This window comes from Platichthys flesus, chromosome 20 (genome assembly GCF_949316205.1).
Source record: "Platichthys flesus chromosome 20, fPlaFle2.1, whole genome shotgun sequence".
Lineage (NCBI taxonomy): Eukaryota > Metazoa > Chordata > Actinopteri > Pleuronectiformes > Pleuronectidae > Platichthys > Platichthys flesus.
In genome coordinates this window covers 2,480,474-2,507,659 of record NC_084964.1, presented here as the reverse complement: position 1 = coordinate 2,507,659, position 27,186 = coordinate 2,480,474, and the positions used below count along the sequence as shown (strand labels likewise).

The 27,186-nt window shown below is 41.8% G+C and overlaps 1 protein-coding gene across 3 annotated transcripts in view; it reads right to left on the bottom strand.

Annotated features, from left to right (window-relative positions):
* The window catches only part of LOC133976118 (signal transducer and activator of transcription 5B-like), a 55,732-nt gene extending 28,771 nt beyond the window's left edge, over positions 1-26,961 (bottom strand). For all 3 annotated transcript variants that reach the window (XM_062414220.1, XM_062414219.1, XM_062414221.1), the window contains exons 1-10: positions 26,777-26,961; positions 25,733-25,867; positions 24,965-25,121; positions 24,458-24,547; positions 24,077-24,254; positions 21,184-21,314; positions 17,559-17,710; positions 17,146-17,301; positions 15,795-15,974; positions 15,450-15,537 (exon numbers count right to left, since the gene is read on the bottom strand). In XM_062414220.1, coding sequence (XP_062270204.1) covers positions 15,450-15,537; positions 15,795-15,974; positions 17,146-17,301; positions 17,559-17,710; positions 21,184-21,314; positions 24,077-24,254; positions 24,458-24,547; positions 24,965-25,121; positions 25,733-25,860 — 1,260 coding nt within the window. In that variant the 5' untranslated portion in view covers positions 25,861-25,867; positions 26,777-26,961. The remainder of the gene's footprint in view (positions 1-15,449; positions 15,538-15,794; positions 15,975-17,145; positions 17,302-17,558; positions 17,711-21,183; positions 21,315-24,076; positions 24,255-24,457; positions 24,548-24,964; positions 25,122-25,732; positions 25,868-26,776) is intronic.
* Between the last annotated feature and the right edge of the window lie 225 nt (positions 26,962-27,186).

Below are 27,186 nucleotides of genomic sequence, written 5' to 3'. Positions count from 1 at the left end.
AAGCTGTCCGAGTAGTACATAAAAACATAACACGTCTTAAAAACAAGACATTTCCTGTTGCCACCAGGGGGCGCTGTGATTGTAAGTCACAATTTCTGCACCGATGTCTTCTGGTCGCGACTCTTGTCGTATGTGTCTAGTTTGGACTCAATTGGACAAAATATGTCTGAAATATGGAAGCTTGTGTTTTGATGGCGTTTCATCAAACTTTAACGCCACACCACGGTCAGACGGTTTTGCTAAAACGTAATCCTTCAATAACTTTAGATCTCCAATTTGTTGTGATGACGATCGTCTAAATTTGAAGTTGATCTGATGAAAGCTGTACGACAAGTACATCAAAGAAAAAATATGGAATATGACCAAAATGGCCACTAAAGTCAAACTGCCGGGCTTCCTGTTGCGTTATTCATAATGCACTGATGGACTTTTTTGTGCATCTAGTCATGATACACAATAGTCTATGTTTTTTTTGAGGATCGGTGAATGCTAAATGAGGGGCATTTCCGTAGGTGGCGCTCTTGAGCCATTTTGCCACGCCCTTTTCAAAATACTCCAGAATACGTAAATTTAAGCCGCCTTCGAATTTGCTGCAAACTCCTACAACTTTTTGAGCACATTAAAGCCCTCAAAACAGGTTGATCTGAGGAGGTCTGTTTTAGACAGAGTAAAAAGGTGCTGTTTTAAATTATCCTTGGGGTATTTTTACCAAAATATTTTACAGACATTTCATTAAGACCCCAAGGAACCATATCAACTGTGTTGAAATGGAAATAATATGTCCCCTTTAAAGCGAATATGTCCCCTTTAAGCGTTTTCGTGTGTCATGGTGAGCTGATTTGACGCCCCGCCACAGTCAGAGGGTGTGTCGAAAAGTTGTTTCTTTGATAACTTTAGATCTCCATCTTGTTGTGATGCCACCCGTCTAAATTTTAAATTGATGTGATGAAAGCTCTCCGACAAATAAATCAAAGCGCACGATGTACAAAAACAAGACATTTCCTGATGCCACCAGGGGGCGCTTTCCTTTTAAGTCATGATTTCTAGGTAGATGTCTTCCGGTCGCGACTCTTGTCTTATATGTGTAGTTTGGAGTCGATTGGACAAAATATGTCTAAGTTACAGAAGCTCGCTTATATTGGCGTTTAGTCGAACTTTGAGACCTCACCACGGTCACACGGTATGATGAAAAGTTTAAATATTGATAACTTTAGATCTTCATCTTGTTTTGTAGAGTCTCATCTAATTTTTAAGTTGATCTGATGAAAGCTGTCTGAGTAGTACATAAAAACATAACACGTACCAAAAACAAGACATTTCCTGTTGCCACCAGGGGGCGCTGTGATTGTAAGTCACAATTTCTGCACCGATGTCTTCTGGCGGCGACTCTTGTCGTATGTGTCTAGTTTGGACTCAATTGGATAAAATATGTCTGAAATATGGAAGCGTGTGTTTTGATGGCGTTTCATCAAACTTTAACGCCACACCACGGTCAGACGGTTTTGCTAAAACGTAATCCTTCAATAACTTTAGATCTCCAATTTGTTGTGATGACGATCGTCTAAATTTGAAGTTGATCTGATGAAAGCTGTACGACAAGTACATCAAAGAAAAAATATGGAATATGACCAAAATGGACACTAAAGTCAAACTGGCGGGCTTCCTGTTGCGTTATTCATAATGCACTGATGGACTTTTTTGTGCATCTAGTCATGATACACAATAATCTTTGTTTTTTTTGAGGATCGGTGAATGCTAAATGAGGGGCTTTTCCGTAGGTGGCGCTCTTGAGCCATTTTGCCACGCCCTTTTCAAAATACTTCAGAAAACGTAAACTTGCGCACATTTGTAATTTACTGTACACTTTAGAAACTTTTTGAGCACGTTAAAGCCCTCAAAAAGCCAATTCACTGAGCGAAGAAAAATAATAATAATAATAATCTTTTCAATTTCAATAGGTCCTCTCACCGATTTCGGTGCTCGGGCCCTAATAACTAGGGCTACGTTGTAGCACTTGCGGGCCCGAGCACCCGCACGTTGAAGCCTGTTGCGGTCGGTGGAGAGAGCGATCGATGACCAAGCGCACATCATCGATCGAGCATGCACTTCTCCACGTTGCATGCGTTTTGTGCTCTGCGGCAGTAGGTTTGCCAGTAGGTGGCGCCATCACTATTATTACGCACAGACATATAGATCTGTTCAAGTAGGCGCTCTGATGTAGCGTGAGAAATTTTGTGTCAATTGGACAATGTTTCCGCAACTTAATTTTCACACTGATCAATAGGTGGCGCTATGATCCTGAACTAATATTCATATATGGAGCTGTTCTATTCAGGATTGTGATCATAGGTCAGTAGTTTGGAGCCGGTTGGATAATGCAGAGTGGATTAACAAAGCACTTCCTGTTTCCTGGCGAATCAGTAGGTGGCGCTATGACACTGAGGAAATATTGACACATAGAGCTGTTCAGGATTGGACTTTGACCATGTGACAGAAGTTTTGTAGTGATAGGACAATGCACAGTGGAGTTATGATAACATCGTGTCCTTTGGCGAAGGATGATACTTCGCCAAACATCAATGTTTACATGGTTTGAGGAAATGTCACAATTCTGACCTTGATTCAATGACTTGACTGAGTTCATTTGAGCTGTATATCTTAAAGCAGCCAGGAGCAGTTCATCAAAGTATAAAACATGTCACTTCCTGTAGCCACCAGGGGGCGCTGTAATTTCAAGTCATAATTTCTGTGTAGATGTCATCAGGATGGCACCCTTGTCGTACATGTCTAGTTTGGACTCGATTGGACAATGTATGTCCGAGATACAGAACCTCGTGTTTTGATGGCGTTTAATCAAACTCAAGACGCCACGCCACGGTCACACGGTGTGACGAAAGGTCAATCTCTTAATCACTTTTTATCTCCATCTTGTTGTGATGGCACTGATCTTAATTTGAAGTTAATCTGATGAAAGCCCTGGGACAAGTGCATCAAGTAAAAATGTGGAATATGGAAAAAAAATGGCCACTTAATCCAAAATGGCGGCCTCCCTGTTTGGTCAAGCATACCTATCCAAGATATTTTTTTGTTTGTTATGAAACGACACATGTCCCGATAGATTTGTATAAATGTCGGCCATCGTAGTGCCGGGGTTGCCCTATAGGGGGCGCTTGTCAGTTTTTTTGCCACGCCCATTTCTTAAAACCATATGAATATCTTCAGGGGGGGGCTGTTGTTACACACATGTAGTTTGAGAGAGATAGAATCATGAACACTGAAGTTACAGCAATTTCGTGTTTCACGGCGAGTTGATGAACTTTAATGCCACGCCATTCATATGGCGTTTGACGAAAAGTCACGGTAATCTTATGTCTTCATTGTCAATGTCTTGGGACCCATTTGATACAGTTTGACATGGTTGAGGTCAGTGGATGAGGAGAAATTCATCCAAGTGTAAGACAAGCAAAAAACAAGACATTTCCTGTTGCCACCAGGGGGCGCTGCGGTTTTAAGTCATCATTTATGCATAGATGTCATCAGGCGGGGACTATTGTCTTACATGTCTAGTTTGGACTTGATTGGAACATGTATGTCCGAGATACAGATGCCCGTGTTTTGATGGCGTGTAACCAATTTTTAACGCCATGCCACGGTCACACGGTGTGATAAAAAAAAAATCCCTCAATCATTTTTTATCTCCATCTTGTTGTGATGACACTCATCTGAATTTGAAGTTGATCTGATGAAAGCCCTGGGACAAGTACGTAAATGTAAAAATGTGGGATATTGCCAAAATGGCCACTAAAAGCAAAATGGCGGACTTCCTGTTGCGTTTTTCATAATGCTCCGTGAGACTTTTTTTCATGACTGGTCACGATACACCTATATCCAGATTTTGATGAAAATCCGTTATGTGGAAACCTAGGGGCTGGTTCCAGGGGGCGCTGTAGAGCCATTTTGCCACGCCCAATTCCAATTACTCCAGAATACTAAAATATCCGCAGACCTTGAATTTCCTGCAAAGTTTCATAACTTTTTGAGCATGTCTAGACCCTGAAAAAGCCCCCCAAAGGGAAATAATAATAATAACTAGGGCTACGTTGTAGCACTTGCGGGCCCGAGCACCCGCACGTTGAAGCCTGTTGCGGTCGGTGGAGAGAGCGATCGATGACCAAGCGCACATCATCGATCGAGCATGCACTTCTCCACGTTGCATGCGTTTTGCGCTCTGCGGCAGTAGGTTTGCCAGTAGGTGGCGCCATCACTATTATTACGCACAGACATATAGATCTGTTCAAGTAGGCGCTCTGATGTAGCGTGAGAAATTTTGTGTCATCTGGACAATGTTTCCGCAACTTAATTTTCACACTGATCAATAGGTGGCGCTATGACCCTGAACTAATATTTATATGTGGAGCTGTTCAGATCAGTATTGTGATCATAGGTCAGTAGTTTGGAGCCGGTTGGATAATGCAGAGTGGATTAACAAAGTACTTCCTGTTTCCTGGCGAATCAGTAGGTGGCGCTATGACACTGAGGAAATATTGACACATAGAGCTGTTCAGGCTTGGACTCTGACCATGTGACAGAAGTTTTGTAGTGATAGGACAATGCACAGTGGAGTTATGATAACATCGTGTCCTTTGGCGAAGGAAAATCCTTCACCGCACATCAATGTTTACACGGTTTGAGGAAACGTCACAATTCTGACCATGATCTAATGACTTGACTGATCTGATTTGAGCTGTATATTGTAAATCAGCCAGGAGCAGTTCATCAAAGTATAAAACATGTCACTTCCTGTAGCCACCAGGGGGCGCTGTAATTTCAAGTCATAATTTCTGTGTAGATGTCATCAGGATGGCACCCTTGTCTTACATGTCTAGTTTGGACTCGATTGGACAATGTATGTCCGAGATACAGAACCTCGTGTTTTGATGGCGTTTAATCAAACTCAAGACGCCACGCCACGGTCACACGGTGTGACGAAAGGTCAATCTCTTAATCACTTTTTATCTCCATCTTGTTGTGATGGCACTGATCTTAATTTGAAGTTAATCTGATGAAAGCCCTGGGACAAGTGCATCAAGTAAAAATGTGGAATATGGAAAAAAAATGGCCACTTAATCCAAAATGGCGGCCTCCCTGTTTGGTCAAGCATACCTATCCAAGATATTTTTTTGTTTGTTATGAAACGACACATGTCCCGATAGATTTGTATAAATGTCGGCCATCGTAGTGCCGGGGTTGCCCTATAGGGGGCGCTGGTCAGTTTTTTTGCCACGCCCATTTCTTAAAACCATATGAATATCTTCAGGGGGGGGCTGTTGTTACACACATGTAGTTTGAGAGAGATAGAATCATGAACACTGAAGTTACAGCAATTTCGTGTTTCACGGCGAGTTGATGAACTTTAATGCCACGCCATTCATATGGCGTTTGACGAAAAGTCACGGTAATCTTATGTCTTCATTGTCAATGTCTTGGGACCCATTTGATACAGTTTGACATGGTTGAGGTCAGTGGATGAGGAGAAATTCATCCAAGTGTAGGACAAGCAAAAAACAAGACATTTCCTGTTGCCACCAGGGGGCGCTGTGGTTTTAAGTCATCATTTATGCATAGATATCATCAGGCGGGGACTATTGTCTTACATGTCTAGTTTGGACTTGATTGGAACATGTATGTCCGAGATACAGATGCCCGTGTTTTGATGGCGTGTAACCAATTTTTAACGCCATGCCACGGTCACACGGTGTGATAAAAAAAAAATCCCTCAATCATTTGTTATCTCCATCTTGTTGTGATGACACTCATCTGAATTTGATGTTGATCTGATGAAAGCCCTGGGACAAGTACGTAAAAGTAAAAATGTGGGATATTGCCAAAATGGCCACTAAAAGCAAAATGGCGGACTTCCTGTTGCGTTTTTCATAATGCTCCATGAGACTTTTTTTCATGACTGGTCACGATACACCTATATCCAGATTTTGATGAAAATCCGTTATGTGGAAACCTAGGGGCTGGTTCCAGGGGGCGCTGTAGAGCCATTTTGCCACGCCCAATTCCAATTACTCCAGAATACTAAAATATCCGCAGACCTTGAATTTCCTGCAAAGTTTCATAACTTTTTGAGCATGTCTAGACCCTGAAAAAGCCCCCCAAAGGGAAATAATAATAATAACTAGGGCTACGTTGTAGCACTTGCGGGCCCGAGCACCCGCACGTTGAAGCCTGTTGCGGTCGGTGGAGAGAGCGATCGATGACCAAGCGCACATCATCGATCGAGCATGCACTTCTCCACGTTGCATGCGTTTTGCGCTCTGCGGCAGTAGGTTTGCCAGTAGGTGGCGCCATCACTATTATTACGCACAGACATATATATCTGTTCATGTAGGCGCTCTGATGTAGCGTGAGCAATTTTGTGTCAATTGGACAATGTTAACACAACTTAATTTTCACACTGATCAGTAGGTGGCGCTATGACCCTGAACTAATATTTATATGTGGAGCTGTTCAGATCAGTATTGTGATCATAGGTCAGTAGTTTGGAGCCGGTTGGATAATGCAGAGTGGATTAACAAAGTACTTCCTGTTTCCTGGCGAATCAGTAGGTGGCGCTATGACACTGAGGAAATATTGACACATAGAGCTGTTCAGGCTTGGACTCTGACCATGTGACAGAAGTTTTGTAGTGATAGGACAATGCACAGTGGAGTTATGATAACATCGTGTCCTTTGGCGAAGGAAAATCCTTCGCCGCACATCAATGTTTACACGGTTTGAGGAAACGTCACAATTCTGACCATGATCTAATGACTTGACTGATCTGATTTGAGCTGTATATTGTAAATCAGCCAGGAGCAGTTCATCAAAGTATAAAACATGTCACTTCCTGTAGCCACCAGGGGGCGCTGTAATTTCAAGTCATAATTTCTGTGTAGATGTCATCAGGATGGCACCCTTGTCTTACATGTCTAGTTTGGACTCGATTGGACAATGTATGTCCGAGATACAGAACCTCGTGTTTTGATGGCGTTTAATCAAACTCAAGACGCCACGCCACGGTCACACGGTGTGACGAAAGGTCAATCTCTTAATCACTTTTTATCTCCATCTTGTTGTGATGGCACTGATCTTAATTTGAAGTTAATCTGATGAAAGCCCTGGGACAAGTGCATCAAGTAAAAATGTGGAATATGGAAAAAAAATGGCCACTTAATCCAAAATGGCGGCCTCCCTGTTTGGTCAAGCATACCTATCCAAGATATTTTTTTGTTTGTTATGAAACGACACATGTCCCGATAGATTTGTATAAATGTCGGCCATCGTAGTGCCGGGGTTGCCCTATAGGGGGCGCTGGTCAGTTTTTTTGCCACGCCCATTTCTTAAAACCATATGAATATCTTCGGGGGGGGCTGTTGTTACACACATGTGGTTTGAGAGAGATAGAATCATGAACACTGAAGTTACAGCAATTTCGTGTTTCACGGCGAGTTGATGAACTTTAATGCCACGCCATTTATATGGCGTTTGACGAAAAGTCACGGTAATCTTATGTCTTCATTGTCAATGTCTTGGGACCCATTTGATACAGTTTGACAAGGTTGAGGTCAGTGGATGAGGAGAAATTCATCCAAGTGTAAGACAAGCAAAAAACAAGACATTTCCTGTTGCCACCAGGGGGCGCTGCGGTTTTAAGTCATCATTTATGAATAGATGTCATCAGGCGGGGACTTTTGTCTTACATGTCTAGTTTGGACTTGATTGGAACATGTATGTCCGAGATACAGATGCCCGTGTTTTGATGGCGTGTAACCAATTTTTAACGCCATGCCACGGTCACACGGTGTGATAAAAAAAAAATCCCTCAATCATTTTTTATCTCCATCTTGTTGTGATGACACTCATCTGAATTTGAAGTTGATTTGATGAAAGCCCTGGGACAAGTACGTAAAAGTAAAAATGTGGGATATTGCCAAAATGGCCACTAAAAGCAAAATGGCGGACTTCCTGTTGCGTTTTTCATAATGCTCCATGAGACTTTTTTTCATGACTGGTCACGATACACCTATATCCAGATTTTGATGAAAATCCGTTATGTGGAAACCTAGGGGCTGGTTCCAGGGGGCGCTGTAGAGCCATTTTGCCACGCCCAATTCCAATTACTCCAGAATACTAAAATATCCGCAGACCTTGAATTTCCTGCAAAGTTTCATAACTTTTTGAGCATGTCTAGACCCTGAAAAAGCCCCCCAAAGGGAAATAATAATAATAATAATAATAACTAGGGCTACGTTGTAGCACTTGCGGGCCCGAGCACCCGCACGTTGAAGCCTGTTGCGGTCGGTGGAGAGAGCGATCGATGACCAAGCGCACATCATCGATCGAGCATGCACTTCTCCACGTTGCATGCGTTTTGCGCTCTGCGGCAGTAGGTTTGCCAGTAGGTGGCGGCATCACTATTATTACGCACAGACATATATATCTGTTCATGTAGGCGCTCTGATGTAGCGTGAGCAATTTTGTGTCAATTGGACAATGTTAACACAACTTAATTTTCACACTGATCAGTAGGTGGCGCTATGACCCTGAACTAATATTTATATGTGGAGCTGTTCAGATCAGTATTGTGATCATAGGTCAGTAGTTTGGAGCCGGTTGGATAATGCAGAGTGGATTAACAAAGTACTTCCTGTTTCCTGGCGAATCAGTAGGTGGCGCTATGACACTGAGGAAATATTGACACATAGAGCTGTTCAGGCTTGGACTCTGACCATGTGACAGAAGTTTTGTAGTGATAGGACAATGCACAGTGGAGTTATGATAACATCGTGTCCTTTGGCGAAGGAAAATACTTCGCCGCACATCAATGTTTACACGGTTTGAGGAAACGTCACAATTCTGACCATGATCTAATGACTTGACTGATCTGATTTGAGCTGTATATTGTAAATCAGCCAGGAGCAGTTCATCAAAGTATAAAACATGTCACTTCCTGTAGCCACCAGGGGGCGCTGTAATTTCAAGTCATAATTTCTGTGTAGATGTCATCAGGATGGCACCCTTGTCTTACATGTCTAGTTTGGACTCGATTGGACAATGTATGTCCGAGATACAGAACCTCGTGTTTTGATGGCGTTTAATCAAAGTCAAGACGCCACGCCACGGTCACACGGTGTGACAAAAGGTCAATCTCTTAATCACTTTTTATCTCCATCTTGTTGTGATGGCACTGATCTTAATTTGAAGTTATTCTGATGAAAGCCCTGGGACAAGTGCATCAAGTAAAAATGTGGAATATGGAAAAAAAATGGCCACTTAATCCAAAATGGCGGCCTCCCTGTTTGGTCAAGCATACCTATCCAAGATATTTTTTTGTTTGTTATGAAACGACACATGTCCCGATAGATTTGTATAAATGTCGGCCATCGTAGTGCCGGGGTTGCCCTATAGGGGGCGCTGGTCAGTTTTTTTGCCACGCCCATTTCTTAAAACCATATGAATATCTTCAGGGGGGGGCTGTTGTTACACACATGTAGTTTGAGAGAGATAGAATCATGAACACTGAAGTTACAGCAATTTCGTGTTTCACGGCGAGTTGATGAACTTTAATGCCACGCCATTCATATGGCGTTTGACGAAAAGTCACGGTAATCTTATGTCTTGATTGTCAAAGTCTTGGGACCCATTTGATACCGTTTGACATGGTTGAGGTCAGTGGATGAGGAGAAATTCATCCAAGTGTAAGACAAGCAAAAAACAAGACATTTCCTGTTGCCACCAGGGGGCGCTGCGGTTTTAAGTCATCATTTATGCATAGATGTCATCAGGCGGGGACTATTGTCTTACATGTCTAGTTTGGACTTGATTGGAACATGTATGTCCGAGATACAGATGCCCGTGTTTTGATGGCGTGTAACCAATTTTTAACGCCATGCCACGGTCACACGGTGTGATAAAAAAAAAATCCCTCAATCATTTTTTATCTCCATCTTGTTGTGATGACACTCATCTGAATTTGAAGTTGATCTGATGAAAGCCCCGGGACAAGTACGTAAAAGTAAAAATGTGGGATATTGCCAAAATGGCCACTAAAAGCAAAATGGCGGACTTCCTGTTGCGTTTTTCATAATGCTCCATGAGACTTTTTTTCATGACTGGTCACGATACACCTATATCCAGATTTTGATGAAAATCCGTTATGTGGAAACCTAGGGGCTGGTTCCAGGGGGCGCTGTAGAGCCATTTTGCCACGCCCAATTCCAATTACTCCAGAATACTAAAATATCCGCAGACCTTGAATTTCCTGCAAAGTTTCATAACTTTTTGAGCATGTCTAGACCCTGAAAAAGCCCCCCAAAGGGAAATAATAATAATAATAATAATAATAATAATAATAATAATAATAATAAAAATCCTTACAGATTCAATAGGGCCTCTCACCATTCGGTGCTCGGGCCCTAATAACTAGGGCTACGTTGTAGCACTTGCGGGCCCGAGCACCCGCACGTTGAAGCCTGTTGCGGTCGGTGGAGAGAGCGATCGATGACCAAGCGCACATCATCGATCGAGCATGCACTTCTCCACGTTGCATGCGTTTTGCGCTCTGCGGCAGTAGGCTTGCCAGTAGGTGGCGCCATCACTATTATTACGCACAGACATATATATCTGTTCATGTAGGCGCTCTGATGTAGCGTGAGCAATTTTGTGTCAATTGGACAATGTTAACACAACTTAATTTTCACACTGATCAGTAGGTGGCGCTATGACCCTGAACTAATATTTATATGTGGAGCTGTTCAGATCAGTATTGTGATCATAGGTCAGTAGTTTGGAGCCGGTTGGATAATGCAGAGTGGATTAACAAAGTACTTCCTGTTTCCTGGCGAATCAGTAGGTGGCGCTATGACACTGAGGAAATATTGACACATAGAGCTGTTCAGGCTTGGACTCTGACCATGTGACAGAAGTTTTGTAGTGATAGGACAATGCACAGTGGAGTTATGATAACATCGTGTCCTTTGGCAAAGGAAAATCCTTCGCCGCACATCAATGTTTACACCGTTTGAGGACACGTCACAATTCTGACCATGATCTAATGACTTGACTGATCTGATTTGAGCTGTATATTGTAAATCAGCCAGGAGCAGTTCATCAAAGTATAAAACATGTCACTTCCTGTAGCCACCAGGGGGCGCTGTAATTTCAAGTCATAATTTCTGTGTAGATGTCATCAGGATGGCACCCTTGTCTTACATGTCTAGTTTGGACTCGATTGGACAATGTATGTCCGAGATACAGAACCTCGTGTTTTGATGGCGTTTAATCAAACTGAAGACGCCACGCCACGGTCACACGGTGTGACGAAAGGTCAATCTCTTAATCACTTTTTATCTCCATCTTGTTGTGATGGCACTGATCTTAATTTGAAGTTAATCTGATGAAAGCCCTGGGACAAGTGCATCAAGTAAAAATGTGGAATATGGAAAAAAAATGGCCACTTAATCCAAAATGGCGGCCTCCCTGTTTGGTCAAGCATACCTATCCAAGATATTTTTTTGTTTGTTATAAAACGACACATGTCCCGATAGATTTGTATAAATGTCGGCCATCGTAGTGCCGGGGTTGCCCTATAGGGGGCGCTGGTCAGTTTTTTTGCCACGCCCATTTCTTAAAACCATATGAATATGTTCAGGGGGGGGCTGTTGTTACACACATGTAGTTTGAGAGAGATAGAATCATGAACACTGAAGTTACAGCAATTTCGTGTTTCACGGCGAGTTGATGAACTTTAATGCCACGCCATTCATATGGCGTTTGACGAAAAGTCACGGTAATCTTATGTCTTCATTGTCAATGTCTTGGGACCCATTTGATACAGTTTGACATGGTTGAGGTCAGTGGATGAGGAGAAATTCATCCAAGTGTAAGACAAGCAAAAAACAAGACATTTCCTGTTGCCACCAGGGGGCGCTGCGGTTTTAAGTCATCATTTATGCATAGATGTCATCGGGCGGGGACTATTGTCTTACATGTCTAGTTTGGACTTGATTGGAACATGTATGTCCGAGATACAGATGCCCGTGTTTTGATGGCGTGTAACCAATTTTTAACGCCATGCCACGGTCACACGGTGTGATAAAAAAAAAATCCCTCAATCATTTTTTATCTCCATCTTGTTGTGATGACACTCATCTGAATTTGAAGTTGATCTGATGAAAGCCCTGGGACAAGTACGTAAAAGTAAAAATGTGGGATATTGCCAAAATGGCCACTAAAAGCAAAATGGCGGACTTCCTGTTGCGTTTTTCATAATGCTCCATGAGACTTTTTTTCATGACTGGTCACGATACACCTATATCCAGATTTTGATGAAAATCCGTTATGTGGAAACCTAGGGGCTGGTTCCAGGGGGCGCTGTAGAGCCATTTTGCCACGCCCAATTCCAATTACTCCAGAATACTAAAATATCCGCAGACCTTGAATTTCCTGCAAAGTTTCATAACTTTTTGAGCATGTCTAGACCCTGAAAAAGCCCCCCAAAGGGAAATAATAATAATAATAATAATAATAATAAAAATCCTTACAGATTCAATAGGGCCTCTCACCATTCGGTGCTCGGGCCCTAATAATAATAATAATAATAATAAAAATCCTTACAGATTCAATAGGGCCTCTCACCATTCGGTGCTCGGGCCCTAATAATAATAAAAATCCTTACAGATTCAATAGGGCCTCTCACCATTCGGTGCTCGGGCCCTAATAATAAAAATCCTTACAGATTCAATAGGGCCTCTCACCATTCGGTGCTCGGGCCCTAATAATAATAATAATCATTTCAATTTCAATAGGGCCTCCCACCGATTTCGGTGCTCGGGCCCTAATAATAACTAGGGCTACGTTGTAGCACTTGCGGGCCCGAGCACCCGCATGTTGAAGCCTGTTGCGGTCGGTGGAGAGAGCGATCGATGACCAAGCGCACATCATCGATCGAGCATGCACTTCTCCACGTTGCATGCGTTTTGCGCTCTGCGGCAGTAGGTTTGCCAGTAGGTGGCGCCATCACTATTATTACGCACAGACATATATATCTGTTCATGTAGGCGCTCTGATGTAGCGTGAGCAATTTTGTGTCAATTGGACAATGTTAACACAACTTAATTTTCACACTGATCAGTAGGTGGCGCTATGACCCTGAACTAATATTTATATGTGGAGCTGTTCAGATCAGTATTGTGATCATAGGTCAGTAGTTTGGAGCCGGTTGGATAATGCAGAGTGGATTAACAAAGTACTTCCTGTTTCCTGGCGAATCAGTAGGTGGCGCTATGACACTGAGGAAATATTGACACATAGAGCTGTTCAGGCTTGGACTCTGACCATGTGACAGAAGTTTTGTAGTGATAGGACAATGCACAGTGGAGTTATGATAACATCGTGTCCTTTGGCGAAGGAAAATCCTTCGCAGCACATCAATGTTTACACGGTTTGAGGAAACGTCACAATTCTGACCATGATCTAATGACTTGACTGATCTGATTTGAGCTGTATATTGTAAATCAGCCAGGAGCAGTTCATCAAAGTATAAAACATGTCACTTCCTGTAGCCACCAGGGGGCGCTGTAATTTCAAGTCATAATTTCTGTGTAGATGTCATCAGGATGGCACCCTTGTCTTACATGTCTAGTTTGGACTCGATTGGACGATGTATGTCCGAGATACAGAACCTCGTGTTTTGATGGCGTTTAATCAAACTCAAGACGCCACGCCACGGTCACACGGTGTGACGAAAGGTCAATCTCTTAATCACTTTTTATCTCCATCTTGTTGTGATGGCACTGATCTTAATTTGAAGGTAATCTGATGAAAGCCCTGGGACAAGTGCATCAAGTAAAAATGTGGAATATGGAAAAAAAATGGCCACTTAATCCAAAATGGCGGCCTCCCTGTTTGGTCAAGCATACCTATCCAAGATATTTTTTTGTTTGTTATGAAACGACACATGTCCCGATAGATTTGTATAAATGTCGGCCATCGTAGTGCCGGGGTTGCCCTATAGGGGGCGCTGGTCAGTTTTTTTGCCACGCCCATTTCTCAAAACCATATGAATATCTTCAGGGGGGGGCTGTTGTTACACACATGTAGTTTGAGAGAGATAGAATCATGAACACTGAAGTTACAGCAATTTCGTGTTTCACGGCGAGTTGATGAACTTTAATGCAACGCCATTCATATGGCGTTTGACGAAAAGTCACGGTAATCTTATGTCTTTATTGTCAATGTCTTGGGACCCATTTGATACAGTTTGACATGGAATAGGTCAGTGGATGAGGAGGAATTCATCCAAGTGTAAGACAAGCAAAAAAAAAGACATTTCCTGTTGCCACCAGGGGGCGCTGAGGTTTTAAGTCATCATTTATGCATAGATGTCATCAGGCGGGGACTATTGTCTTACATGTCTAGTTTGGACTTGATTGGAACATGTATGTCCGAGATACAGATGCCCGTGTTTTGATGGCGTGTAACCAATTTTTAACGCCATGCCACGGTCACACGGTGTGATAAAAAAAAAATCCCTCAATCATTTTTTATCTCCATCTTGTTGTGATGACACTCATCTGAATTTGAAGTTGATCTGATGAAAGCCCTGGGACAAGTACGTAAAAGTAAAAATGTGGGATATTGCCAAAATGGCCACTAAAAGCAAAATGGCGGACTTCCTGTTGCGTGTTTCATAATGCTCCATGAGACTTTTTTTCATGACTGGTCACGATACACCTATATCCAGATTTTGATGAAAATCCGTTATGTGGAAACCTAGGGGCTGGTTCCAGGGGGCGCTGTAGAGCCATTTTGCCACGCCCAATTCCAATTACTCCAGAATACTAAAATATCCGCAGACCTTGAATTTCCTGCAAAGTTTCATAACTTTTTGAGCATGTCTAGACCCTGAAAAAGCCCCCCAAAGGGAAATAATAATAATAATAATAAAAATCCTTACAGATTCAATAGGGCCTCTCACCATTCGGTGCTCGGGCCCTAATAATAATCATTTCAATTTCAATAGGGCCTCCCACCGATTTCGGTGCTCGGGCCCTAATAATAATCTTTTCAATTTCAATAGGTCCTCTCACCGATTTCGGTGCTCGGGCCCTAATAATAATCTTTTCAATTTCAATAGGTCCTCTCACCGATTTCGGTGCTCGGGCCCTAATAATAATAATAATCATTTCAATTTCAATAGGGCCTCCCACCGATTTCGGTGCTCGGGCCCTAATTATTGCTATCTATTTGTACGAGCAGTCATACTAAAGCAGCTACTCCAGCCATCTTCTCTGCAGAGAAAAGCCTCCTCATTCCTCCCCGGCAAGCTTTTTGGAGAAAACTCCTTTGTATCCCTCTCACATACCTTATTAGTATATTCAACTATTTCCAATAGAGCCTACCATGTTTCTGAAGTGTGCACTGAGGGTGCCAGTGGCCTGGTGATATTCCATCACACAGTTGTTGTTGAGGATTTCTCCACTGCTTTCACTAAAAGGGAGAAGAAAGAAATTATAAATAATTGAACACACCCTGTAGCTCTTCAACAAAGGAGACAAAATAACAAATTAATCTATTAATCTCACACGATTAACCATTTTAGTACATTCATGAAATGCCTTCTAATATCTAACAAATTACCTGGTATAGTCATCCACTATTTTAAGCCTTGTATAGTCACAATTAGTATTTACTAATGCATCTGAAAAGTCAGTTGGATGCATCTGTCTGCTTGCTGTGCCACTCACCTGTGTGTGCTCTCATTCTTCAGCAGAGCTTTGGCCTGCTGCTCACTGACAATAACTGCCTTGACCTGTGGTGGGTTCATGTGGACGTTCAGTTTTCCACCCACCAGGAGGCGCACAGTGGCTGCAAACTTGGTCTGAGTCTTTAACACCTGGGGTGGCTGCTTTTCAATGATGAAGGTGCTGAGGAAAAGATGAACCAGTGACATTATGAGAAAAACAAAAATGTCAACGTCCTAATTCATTGGCCATCACTCATTGTCCAAGATATGTGCACATATGGAGTAATAATAATTTATACAAACATAGGTAAATGATTGATAAACAGGTTAGAAAGATCCTTGGCATTTGGAAATAGCAAATGTCTCTATATAAATTCTGCTGCACAATGAGCACAGATATTAAAAAAATTACCTGCACCACGATGTGTAATTGTTGCCATGAAATGTGCGACAGAACATTTTGAAAGTAATGTAATTTGTCAAACAAATACCAAGTAAAAGACGTAAAATTAATCCTAAACACGTGTAACCTCACATAATCTCTGGAAGACACAGATAGTGACTGAAGGTTAATTGGTGTTTTCATCCAGGTTTTTATATTTGTTGATAGATGTTAATGTTCTGGAAAAATCTGTGTTAATGCTGTATAGCACAGACACATTTTGATGAAGTTTCAACAAGTCATCAGGGGATGACCTCTACCCCAGCACCCACCTAACAGCATTTCAGTTACATTAAGTCATAGTAATGACAGGAACATTTCTCTCATAAAATCCAAAATATCAAAAGATGACACTAATTATTTGATTAAGATACCTGTGAAGTTACATGGTAAGGAAACAAAATCATTGCAGACAAAAATTTGAATACTGTAATAACATACAGTAAAAAAGATAACCAAACTAAAAGGGTGGTAAAAAAGCAAATACCATTAAGCAATGAGAAAAAGTTAAAAATATCATCTTGTAATCCTGTAAACGCTCACAAAAATCTGAATAAGAATTGATGAGCAGTCACAACCCTGACTAAGCCATAAACCTACAAACATCATAGTTATGGGTGGCTTGAATTAGTTATACCCCTGGCTTCTGCACACTCAGAAGATGCCCCAGGAGGCCTTATTCACATTCATAAAGCACTACTAAACTGTTTGAGACAACTCCCTTGACAACACCAGAATCCTCACAAGAGTAAAGACCTGTCAGGGCACTAGCTATATAGCTTCTCCTGAATCAGTTGGCTAGAGTCTCCAGCCTTGGCTTTTCAACAGTTGGAACTAACACCCAGTTTGCCAGAGCACAGGTGGGGTAACTTTCATACAGGAAGAGGAAGAGGTTAAGTCAAGTTATCACCTGGTAACCAGGGCGGAGATGATATCAGTGATGTCACTATTGAGCTTGCTCAGCAGCTCTTCCATGGGGCCTGGCAGGGGGAGCTGTTGGGTTAGATGCTCACAGCGCCGGATCTGCTGCCGGTTCTGCCAGATCAGGTCAGCCAGCTTCTCACACCTTGTGGACAAGCAGAAGATTTAGGGATACCACCATCATGTGGGGGGGGAAATATCATTAGTCACTCCTCTATAATTCCATGCGTTTCTAGATTTGGTTTCTCAACCTAAATGCCTTTATTAAAAGAGAACATTTCTACAAACTTCTCTCTATCATAATAAAACATGCACTTGCATGGAGGCAGGTGAAACTGTTCCTTCCATCCCTGTAATATATTATGTAAGTCAAACTAATTAACATGCATTTCCAGTATGTACCAGGACTGGAGGACATCCAGTCCCCCCTCATGAGGACCCCCGTTGCCAGCCAGCTGCTGCCTCCTCTTCCACTGGATGAGCTCCTCATCAAGGATTAAAGTTTGCTGCTTCCTCAACAGGCCCAGGGTCTTCTGGTGTTGCTCTGACAGGTCCTGCAAACACACCACCAGCCACATGCTGAGTAACTTTTGCATTTACTCAGTGCATTAACATATCAAGCTGCACAATATGAGAAAAATCTTGTATCCTGATAGGTTGTTTCATATCCCGATATTAATACATATCGTGACCATGTAAGTTGTTTCCATGTGTTCGGCAATAGTGCTTAAAAAGTGTTACCATAGAATGGTGTGCCTTTAGGCACACAATAAATTTGGTTATCAAAATAAAATATAAAGCTTTAATTGGTTAAAGTTGTCTCAGGGCACCACCCTTCAAAGAAGGGAAAAGATAGACAATTTATTGATTAAGATCAGTCTTATTTAGATCTAGTTCAAATAGAAATCTCAATATTTTATCATTAAAGATTATATAATGAACAGTGAAAGTTATGGAGTTCTTAACAGTGTAACGGTTGGCAAAATTCACTAATGCAACATTAATGACAGAACATTTGTGAAAGGAAACATTTATTATGAACATAATAAAGTATAAAATCACAAATTACTAAACAAACATACTAACTAACAAGGATGTCTATGTGTGTGTGTGAAATGTAAATTAGGGGCTCTCAAAATGGTGGTTGACCAAAAGAGTAACGCCTTCCTGTGGGCTCTAAGATGACTAAGATTTGACCGAAAGGAGGCCTGTGCTTTGCACAAAAACCATGTCCCAACACATGTCAAGTTTTGATAGCAGCTGTCGTCTCCTTCCATCTTCATGATTCTTTGATATATATTGTGTTTAAGTTCTAAGCATCTTGTAATGTCTGAGTCTGGGGTTTGTGTTGATCACTCGACTGTCGACAGTTTGACAGGATTCTTGCATATGTGGTCACGGAGGGTGGGGAACAGTCTGTAGAGGATTACTCATCCATTTTAAACTTTTCAGATTCAAACCAAATCCATGTGAAAGAACTATCTCAATACATGTAGAACTTTTTAAAAGTAGGATTAGCTCCTCTTTGAGGTACGAGCTGCTAGTTTTGTCTCAGCTGATTCGATATCACTATCACTCTCCTCTTTGTTTTGTTTCTCCTCTCGATGTGGATTCTCTCTGTAAACTCCTTTCCTGTATCCATGTTGTGCGGATGATTAGGAAGTGTCATCCAAATGATGAAAAACTCAATTGTTACCTGATACATACCGGCACATCGCACAGACCTATTAACATACACCAGAAAAATTATGATCCTGGGAGAAAGGAGGTTACAGTGTAGGAACCTGGTTTACATATGTAGGCTTCTGTGTGAATTGCTCGTCTGTGAAGATTTTAATTTGAAGGAGGATATTTTCTGTGTTTGCTATCAAGGTGAAACATTATTTGTATGTTACTCACGTCTGGAATTGAACTTGAAGTACTGGTGGATAAGAAGCTAACTTTTGGAATTGAGTAGTTTAAAGTTTTGACTTTCATCCGACTACTTTGCCGTAGCCATATTCTCTTCCTGGTGTCTTTGATAGGAACATGCTTACACATGTAATAAGCAAAATAGAAATCCAGTTATACACCTCATTGCCCAGGGGAAATCTGGTTGGGGTGGTCCGATTTCGTTGCTAACCTTCCCCAGGATGATAATGATCTTCTCATATATAATACTGAAGAAATCAGATTACTGCAAAAAGCAGACAGTACCCTGTCTACATAAACAAATGTTAACATGATGACTAAAATATATTTTTGATAGAGCCCGCCCAAATCATTAAATAAGTAACATTTTTGAAATAGGAAGTTTTAATTTAATTTATATGCAACACCAAATTGTATAATGCAAAATTCTACATATAGTGCCTTCATGATAGTCACCAAACCAAACAGAAGTTGTATGAATAAATAATGATGTGAAGAACTTAAACTCTTTGTGGTGGATTTGACAATGAATTCATTAGTGTCACAGCCTGAGGAAAGAAAGTGCTCTACAGTCTGATGGTATGGAAGAGGGCAGGCCCCAACAGGCTGAACAGACCGTGGTTAAGACTTAAGTATCCTTTAAAGTCTGCAGGCATCTCAACTCAACATTATAGCTGATCTATACGCATCTCAACTCATGATAGATGAGAAGATTGAATCACCCACTGCAAAGCCTTCCTGTCCTGGGCCATGCACACTGCAAGCTTGTGGTGCTTCCAGTTAGGATGTTTTCTATTACTCTTCTCTAAAAGTTTACAAGGTCTTGTCACAGAAAGTTATGAACTGTCAATAGTGTAGTTTGGATTTTTTGGGAATCTCCTTTTGTTCCTACATAGAAGAGTCCACTAGGGCAAGTGTCAGATCAGCTGGAGTCATGCAGCAATTCCTTTGAACTGGAGGACAGAATGTTAATGGATAGTGAACCAGAGCTTGTTCACCAACAACAAAGAATCAAAATATAACAAAGTTACTGGCTGGACTTGAATAGTAGAATACTTGGTCGACTTTTGTTTAAAACTTAAACGCAGAAATACAATTTATTTATTTGGTTCTTTTCCTGTTTTATTTTTGATTTATATTTATTACCCCAATATTATAATTATATTATGAGCAAAGAGACATACAATTTTGAAAATAATGGGACCAAGAATAGACTTATAAAGTATAGACTTCAATTCTTTGTCTAATAGAAGCTGTGAGACAGTAGCTGATTATTTCATTGAGCCTCAATAACAACTATTTTAAATTAAACTGCAGAACTGTTTGCAACTGTGTCCATAAATCTATGAATCTCATTGTCTTTGTTAGATGAAAGCTAATGCCAGTTATACCTTATTAGCAAAGAGTAGATCATCGGCCCACCAAAGCCCAAAGAAGGTTATTAGACTGAAAGTGTGAACATTTAAAGCGTGTAGGATTCAAACCTCGTCTTTCCTGAAGTGTTTCTGTGTTTACAATACTGTGTGTGTGTGTGTGTGTGTGCATGTGTGCATGTCCACACTGATACAACTTAGTTAAAAAATAATCTACATCCATACTAACACACTTTGTTACAAATTATGTGACCATTAATGCACACTGGGCATGCCAGTGGGAAAAGAAAGCAGATTGTCTTCTCTGCAGTTGACTGACTAAGCAGTTATCAGACATGACCTCACATGGTTAAATCTGGAGAATTGGCTACAGAGTTTACAGAGATTTTGCCTTTTAACACATGCACAACACAATGGGAGATTTTCTGCACAGATGCATTAACAACAGCATCAAACCCTTCACATTATTCAGGCGAGAGGTGGAGCAGCTGGGTGGAGCAGAGAGAGGCAGGAATTGAGATATTAAATCAGGTGACACACAAGGACACCAGAATCAGCTCTTTACACACAAACTCTCTTGTCATCTTCGTCTGTGTCTTCCATGTGTCACAATAATCATGTTGTCAAAATCTGATACAGTGACAGACCTAGAGTGGCTGGCATTTTGTATCATTGCAAACCTGTGATATTGCAGAGCTACAGTATACATGTTGTGTGTGTGTGAGAGTGTTGTTTCTCCATACAAGCCTGTATTTCTGTAGTGTGGTGGCCTCTCTGGTGAGCCAGGCCTCCACAGTGGCCCTCTTGCTCTGTAGGGTGGTCTCTCGCTGGGTGCGCTCGGCTGGAGGCAGTGAAGACAAGTTGCTGAGCTGTGCTAAAATAGCAGGAAACAGATAACAGACAGATGTTTCTAACACAAATCACTACTAACTTGTTGGGGGTCTCCCACTTCGTTCATCAGTCTCTACAAACTTTCTGCAGACTTTTATACTATATCATCGTTAAGTTTGCTGATGACACCACTCTCATAGGTCTGATCACCGGCGACGATGAGAAGGCCTACAGAGAGGAGGTCAGAGCCCTGACATCTTAGTGCCAGGACAACAACCTCCATCTCAACGTCAGCAAAACGAAGGAGCTGATCCTGGACTACAGGACGAGACGAGGAGAAGAACACGCCCCCCTCTCCATCAACGGGACCACGGTGGAGCGAGTCAGCAGCTTCAAGTTCCTCGGGGTCCACATCACTGATGACCTGACCTGGACCAATCACACAGACTCCATCAGGAAGACGGCCAGACAGCAGCTCTTTTTCCTCCGCAGGCTGCGGAAGCTCCACATGGACTCCAGGATTCTCTTCAACTTCTACAGGTGCACCATAGAGAGCATCACCGCCTGGTATAGCAGCTGCACCGCCCTGAACCGTAAGGCTTTACAGAGGGTGGTGAAGTCTGCCCAGCACACCAGGACGGCGCTACCATCCATAGAGGACCTCTACACCCAGCGGTGCAGGAAGAAGAGCAGCCGGATTATTAAAGACCCCTTTCACCCCAGCCATAAACATTTTTGCCTGCTGCCGTCTGGCCGACGGTCCCGCAGCATCCGGGCCCGCACCACCAGGCTCGGAGACAGTTTCATTCCCCCAGGCCATAAGACTTTTAAACTCCTCTCGGTGACATATTTGCATATTTGCACTATTGTTGTTTTATTTTCTCCTCAGCTGTATACTTTATTCTCTATTTTAAATTTTGATATTCTATTTTATTCTATTTTTTACCATTTCTATTTTATTTTATAGGTTGTAATAAGTTGAGCATTGCTAGAAGAGAGCCTGAGACTTAAGCATTTCACTGCCAGCGACTGCTTAATGTTATTGTTGTGCATTTGACAATAAAAAATCTTGAATCTTGAATCTTGAGGGCCAGGCAAAGAAAGTCAGCAAAAACTATGGAGGCTCTCACTCACTCATTTGCGTTTTCACACTCCTCCCGAGAACATAAACCTGCAGAGTTCAGTGCATGTCTGAAAGCAACTATGGTGTGTGAATATTCATGTTGACATAAAAACAAGTGCTTAATGCTGCGCAAGAGGTTTATCTACTGCATTACCTTTGATACAAGTTGGATTATGTGTTAAACTTAATGCCAGGACACTATGGTATGAAGACAGGCATCTTCCGGTCTGTAGATAACAATCAAAGCCCCGTTAGAGCAAATGAATGGGTTCAGAAAGTGAAACTCCGGATTGCTTTAACTTTGAAACGTTTGTGACAGACAGATAAACATTGTGGTTCACAGTAGAATAAACAGTTTAAATGTTCATCTGTTGAATTTATGTCACAAACAAATGGTCGCAACACTTTCAGTAAGCGTTTCAAAAGGAAAGGACTCCAGCGTTCCTGTTGAGCAAATAGATTCTTTCGTTTAAAAAAAATGTATTTAATGTAAAATATTTGCTGGATAGTACTGATAGAGATGAGTACACAGAACTACTTTTATACAAGGACAAAGTCTGGCCATATTCAAGGCAGAGCCTAAATGCAGAAACATTGTGCAGCAGTAGCAGCTCCTCTTCAAGACATATTGACAAGCTAATGCACTAAATATTGTGAATAGTGCAGTGAATATGAATTGATTAAATATCGTGCATTGAATAGATCAAGTTGTATAACTGCCTTTCTTTTAGTATATTTATGCTTGTACATTCAGCCTTTAACAACTATATGAACCTCCAAAGTGTTTTTTTTAAGATATCGGGGTGGTAGATCTAGGCTTACGTTTGGAATAAAAAAGTTATCTTCGGCTTGAAAAGGTTGGTGACCACTGCTTTACAGCACCTTCTAGCCCCCTCTTTGCAGCGCCAGTGCATCGACGCTCATTAGCATACTCACCGGCGGTCAACAACTCACATATAGAACTGATCTATATAATAACCTTTTATGTTCCTGGATAAAAGGAGCGTCACTTCTTCTGCAACACTGAAGTTCAAACACAGCATTGGGTCATTATCTGCAGGAAGTGTGTGTCTGCTCGTCTCTGTGGCTCTTCACATCGTCCATTCACTATTTTTTAAATCAATGATGTTGGATCATGAATCATCTCTTACTTTGTAGTTATCAGGTGAACTGTGTGCATGCAAAATCTTGGACTTTTTTCAATATGTTTAAATATGTTGTCTAATAAACTCTGGAGCAAATCAAACAAACACAAAGTAAACGTCAGTACTGTTCAGGTTGTTATAGCTTCTGATTAGTGCTGGTGTTTATTGTTAACGTATAAGCGTTAACCCTGAAGGGGAGCATCAGCCACTGACCCCACCTCCAAAGTCTCAAAATTTGACTTAAAAGGGAGTGACTGTTGGGTGATTTTGAGGACTTGCGAGCGTGTAGGGAAGGGCAAACTGCCTCAGCCCAGTGCTTGCAGAAGCACAGTTAGGAATGCAGAACAGTAATGCTTGGGAGTATTGTTTTGCGCCTGAAGAATTTGTTCTGTGCACACGGCCTTTGGTTGTGGTTATGGTTGTTGTTTGTACATGCACAAATTGACTACACTTTATTCATTTATTTATTTATTTATGTCTCTGTGTGTTTGTTTGTGTGTGTGTGTGTGTGTGTGTGCGTGTGAGCGAGTCTCTCACCCTGGATACGAAGGTTCTCCTGGTACTGGATGATGAAGTACTCCTGGCTGTGCTGCAGCTTTCTCAGTTCGTTCTCAGTCTCCTGTGTTGCCAAACGAAGTTCCTCAAAAGCCTGGTTGATCTGTTGGTGCCGCTGTGACAGGCTGTCCATTGCCTGGCCGCCAGCCTCAGAGCTGGCCTGTACACACAAACATTTAAAATATTGGAAACGTCAAAATCATTTCCCCCCTCTTTTTGCCCCTTTAGATTTGTACGAACAAAACCATGGGGCCAATTCATACATTTATTTGTATATTTTTTTTATCATCTTCTAAACGTGTAAATCTCAGCCATTGATTCATAATATAAAAATGAAACATCAGCAATGTCTTCAACACTTACATTTGTAGCTTCTTGAACCAGCCTCTGCTCTGAGTGCAGGATGTGTTTAATGCAGCGCACCAGCTCCAGAGGACAGCGGTCATAAGTGCTCTGCATGCGAACACAAACAAAAATTATTTTATCTAAATAAAAAAATGTGAGATGAGAAAGGATTTTTTTATATGATTGCAACACATCTGCTCCAAATGCACATATGATGTCCCACAAAGACAGGACTGTGATGAGCGCAAGAATAAAAAATTGATCACTTTTTTTATGATCCACTTATGTCTATTTTCATATTAAAACAACTTTTAATTGATTTTTGGGGATTTAAAAGATTCTGCAGCCGGCTTGAAATGTAGTGATGCTGTGGATTATTACTTGTTTTCTTTACATTCTTTTCTTTATCTATTAAAAGAATGTAGGGTAAGGATGTCAAATTATTTCAGCATAATGTTCCACTGTCCAAAAAAAAGAATTATGGCCGATCTAGTTTTCCTCTGTCTTACAGTAGCTGACTGGTACCTTGAGCTGGTTGGCACAGTGGCCCAGCTTGATCTTGAGAAGAAAGCCATCCTCTCCTCCCTGAAGTTGGGCTCTCCTCTGAAGCTCGGCCACCAAGTTGTCCAGCAGGCGCTTGGCTTTGGCCTCCTCCGCTGGGTTGTCCAACTCCACAGAATCCCTTTGAAATGTTCATCATTAGATTACTGACCAATGCAAGGCCAATCTCAAGCTCAGTGTTTCTCAACCAGAGCCGTTTTCAGACATGTACCAGAAATTTTCCCTGAAAATGAAGCCATGAAAAAATACAACAAGTCATTTTTCAGAGAACTCCCAGCAAGTGAGGGGGGATGTTAATGAGTTTCTCACACTAGATGGACGCAAAAAACGGAAAGATGTAAATATCTGTGGGTGGAAATGAGGAGCTGACAATGAAAAACTAGATTGGGGAGCTTTTGTTGATAGGCGCTAATGCCAGAGTTGATGTGGTGTAAACAGAAACAATGAGCTTTCTGCAACAGACTATATATTTTGTCCTGCCCCTGTGCATGCTCTACCTGGGCTCCACCCCTGGCCTAACTGTTCCTTAAAGCTTTCTCTTGTTGTGAACGCGTCTGACACAAGTTCATGTCTGAAAACAGCTCAAAACTAGGTGCACTGCACTAAATATATTACATGTTACCTACATTCCAGTCTAAGACATCTTGTATCCAAAGAGATATAGTGTCATTGATCAATCCCAGATGCTGGGAGCGACTTGAGTAAAAGTAAAGGTCATGGTGTCTGTCATACCACAGCTGGGTCTCAATCCACTGGGCCAGGTAGTGCCGCACCTCGATAGGAAAGTGCTGGCCATACAGCGCCTGCATTTGGTGAGACGCTTCACCCTGGAGCTGCTGGGCCTGGATCCACATTGCCATGGTGCTCCTGTGGAAGCAGGGGGATTGCAGGAAAAGAAGTAAGGCACAGGATGAGGAAATAATAAATCACACGACCAGAGGGAGATTTTGGAAAGAAAAGAAGACGATGGGAGGGGAGTAAATAGAGCAGGAATTTATGCATACAACTTTTTTTGAAACAATGTCTGCCAAACTGGTGACCGGTTCCAAGTGGAGACAAGATAAAGGTTTTAAGTTGCAATCCTGTCAAAACCACTTTCTAAACTTCCTGATTCACCACTAAAAATATACTTCCACAAATTCAGCTTTGGGTAATTTGTAAGAGAAACTCTCCTCCATCTGACAAACTGACACAACAAGAACGGATGGATTAAAACTCATTTAGAGTGATATCTCATTCAGAATCGTTTTCTACACTCTTTCTCTTTAGGACAAAGCTAATGTAGCCAGTGTCATGAGTTCAGTGTAGAACTCACTCAGAGATCTAAACGGATCATATATGTATATACATATTTATATGTGTGTATAACCACCATGGGTCTATTTTCCACAGTAACACACACATGTAGACATGAGCATGGGTCTGAGAACAGGACTTTCTGATGTTTCACCACAGAGCGGAACATAGAAAGGAAGTTGCGCTGCAACAACTTTGACAGATAGCTTAGCTTGCTAGCGTTACGATACCTTCAGGTTTGCTCGTTGGCTACCAGGAGAAACTTGCAAATAGCGACCTCTGTCTTTTTACCGAGCAGCTGTGCAAATGCGTGTGTGGCGGTGGTGAATGTGCGTTACATGTATTGCTTTGGTAGAAGCAACGCAGAGGAACGTAGCTAAGCTAGCGAAGGAGAGCCACTACTAGCTAGCATAGTCATGGAGCTAAGTGACAGGACAGCGATGAAAGTTCCTGCTCCTCAAGTGGTTCACAGAGACTCACCTTTCAGAGGCTGCCGCAGCTCACAGCTGCACCATGGACGAGCAGCACACACGCACACACACACACACTCACTCACTCACTCACTCACTCACACGATTAAAGATCTCACAGGTCAGGACGCGTATTGTCACATCGCCAACTTTGACGCCTCCTGGTTTCTGGTAAAGCAGCTGTTGTTGACCAGCACCGAGTCAAGAGCAAGCATTAAACACAGCTTCCTGTTTCAAATTTCAGACTAAAAGTCTGATTCAACCGCGGTGATATATCCAATATGTATTTTTCAAACGGTGGTTCTGGTTGTACTTTATCTGTATAGTAATGGGCTGCATGAACAAAATGGTGGGATTTTGTTATTGTGAGACAATTATGAGATTATTTAGATGATTTGAGGTAAGGTACAAAGGTTCCTC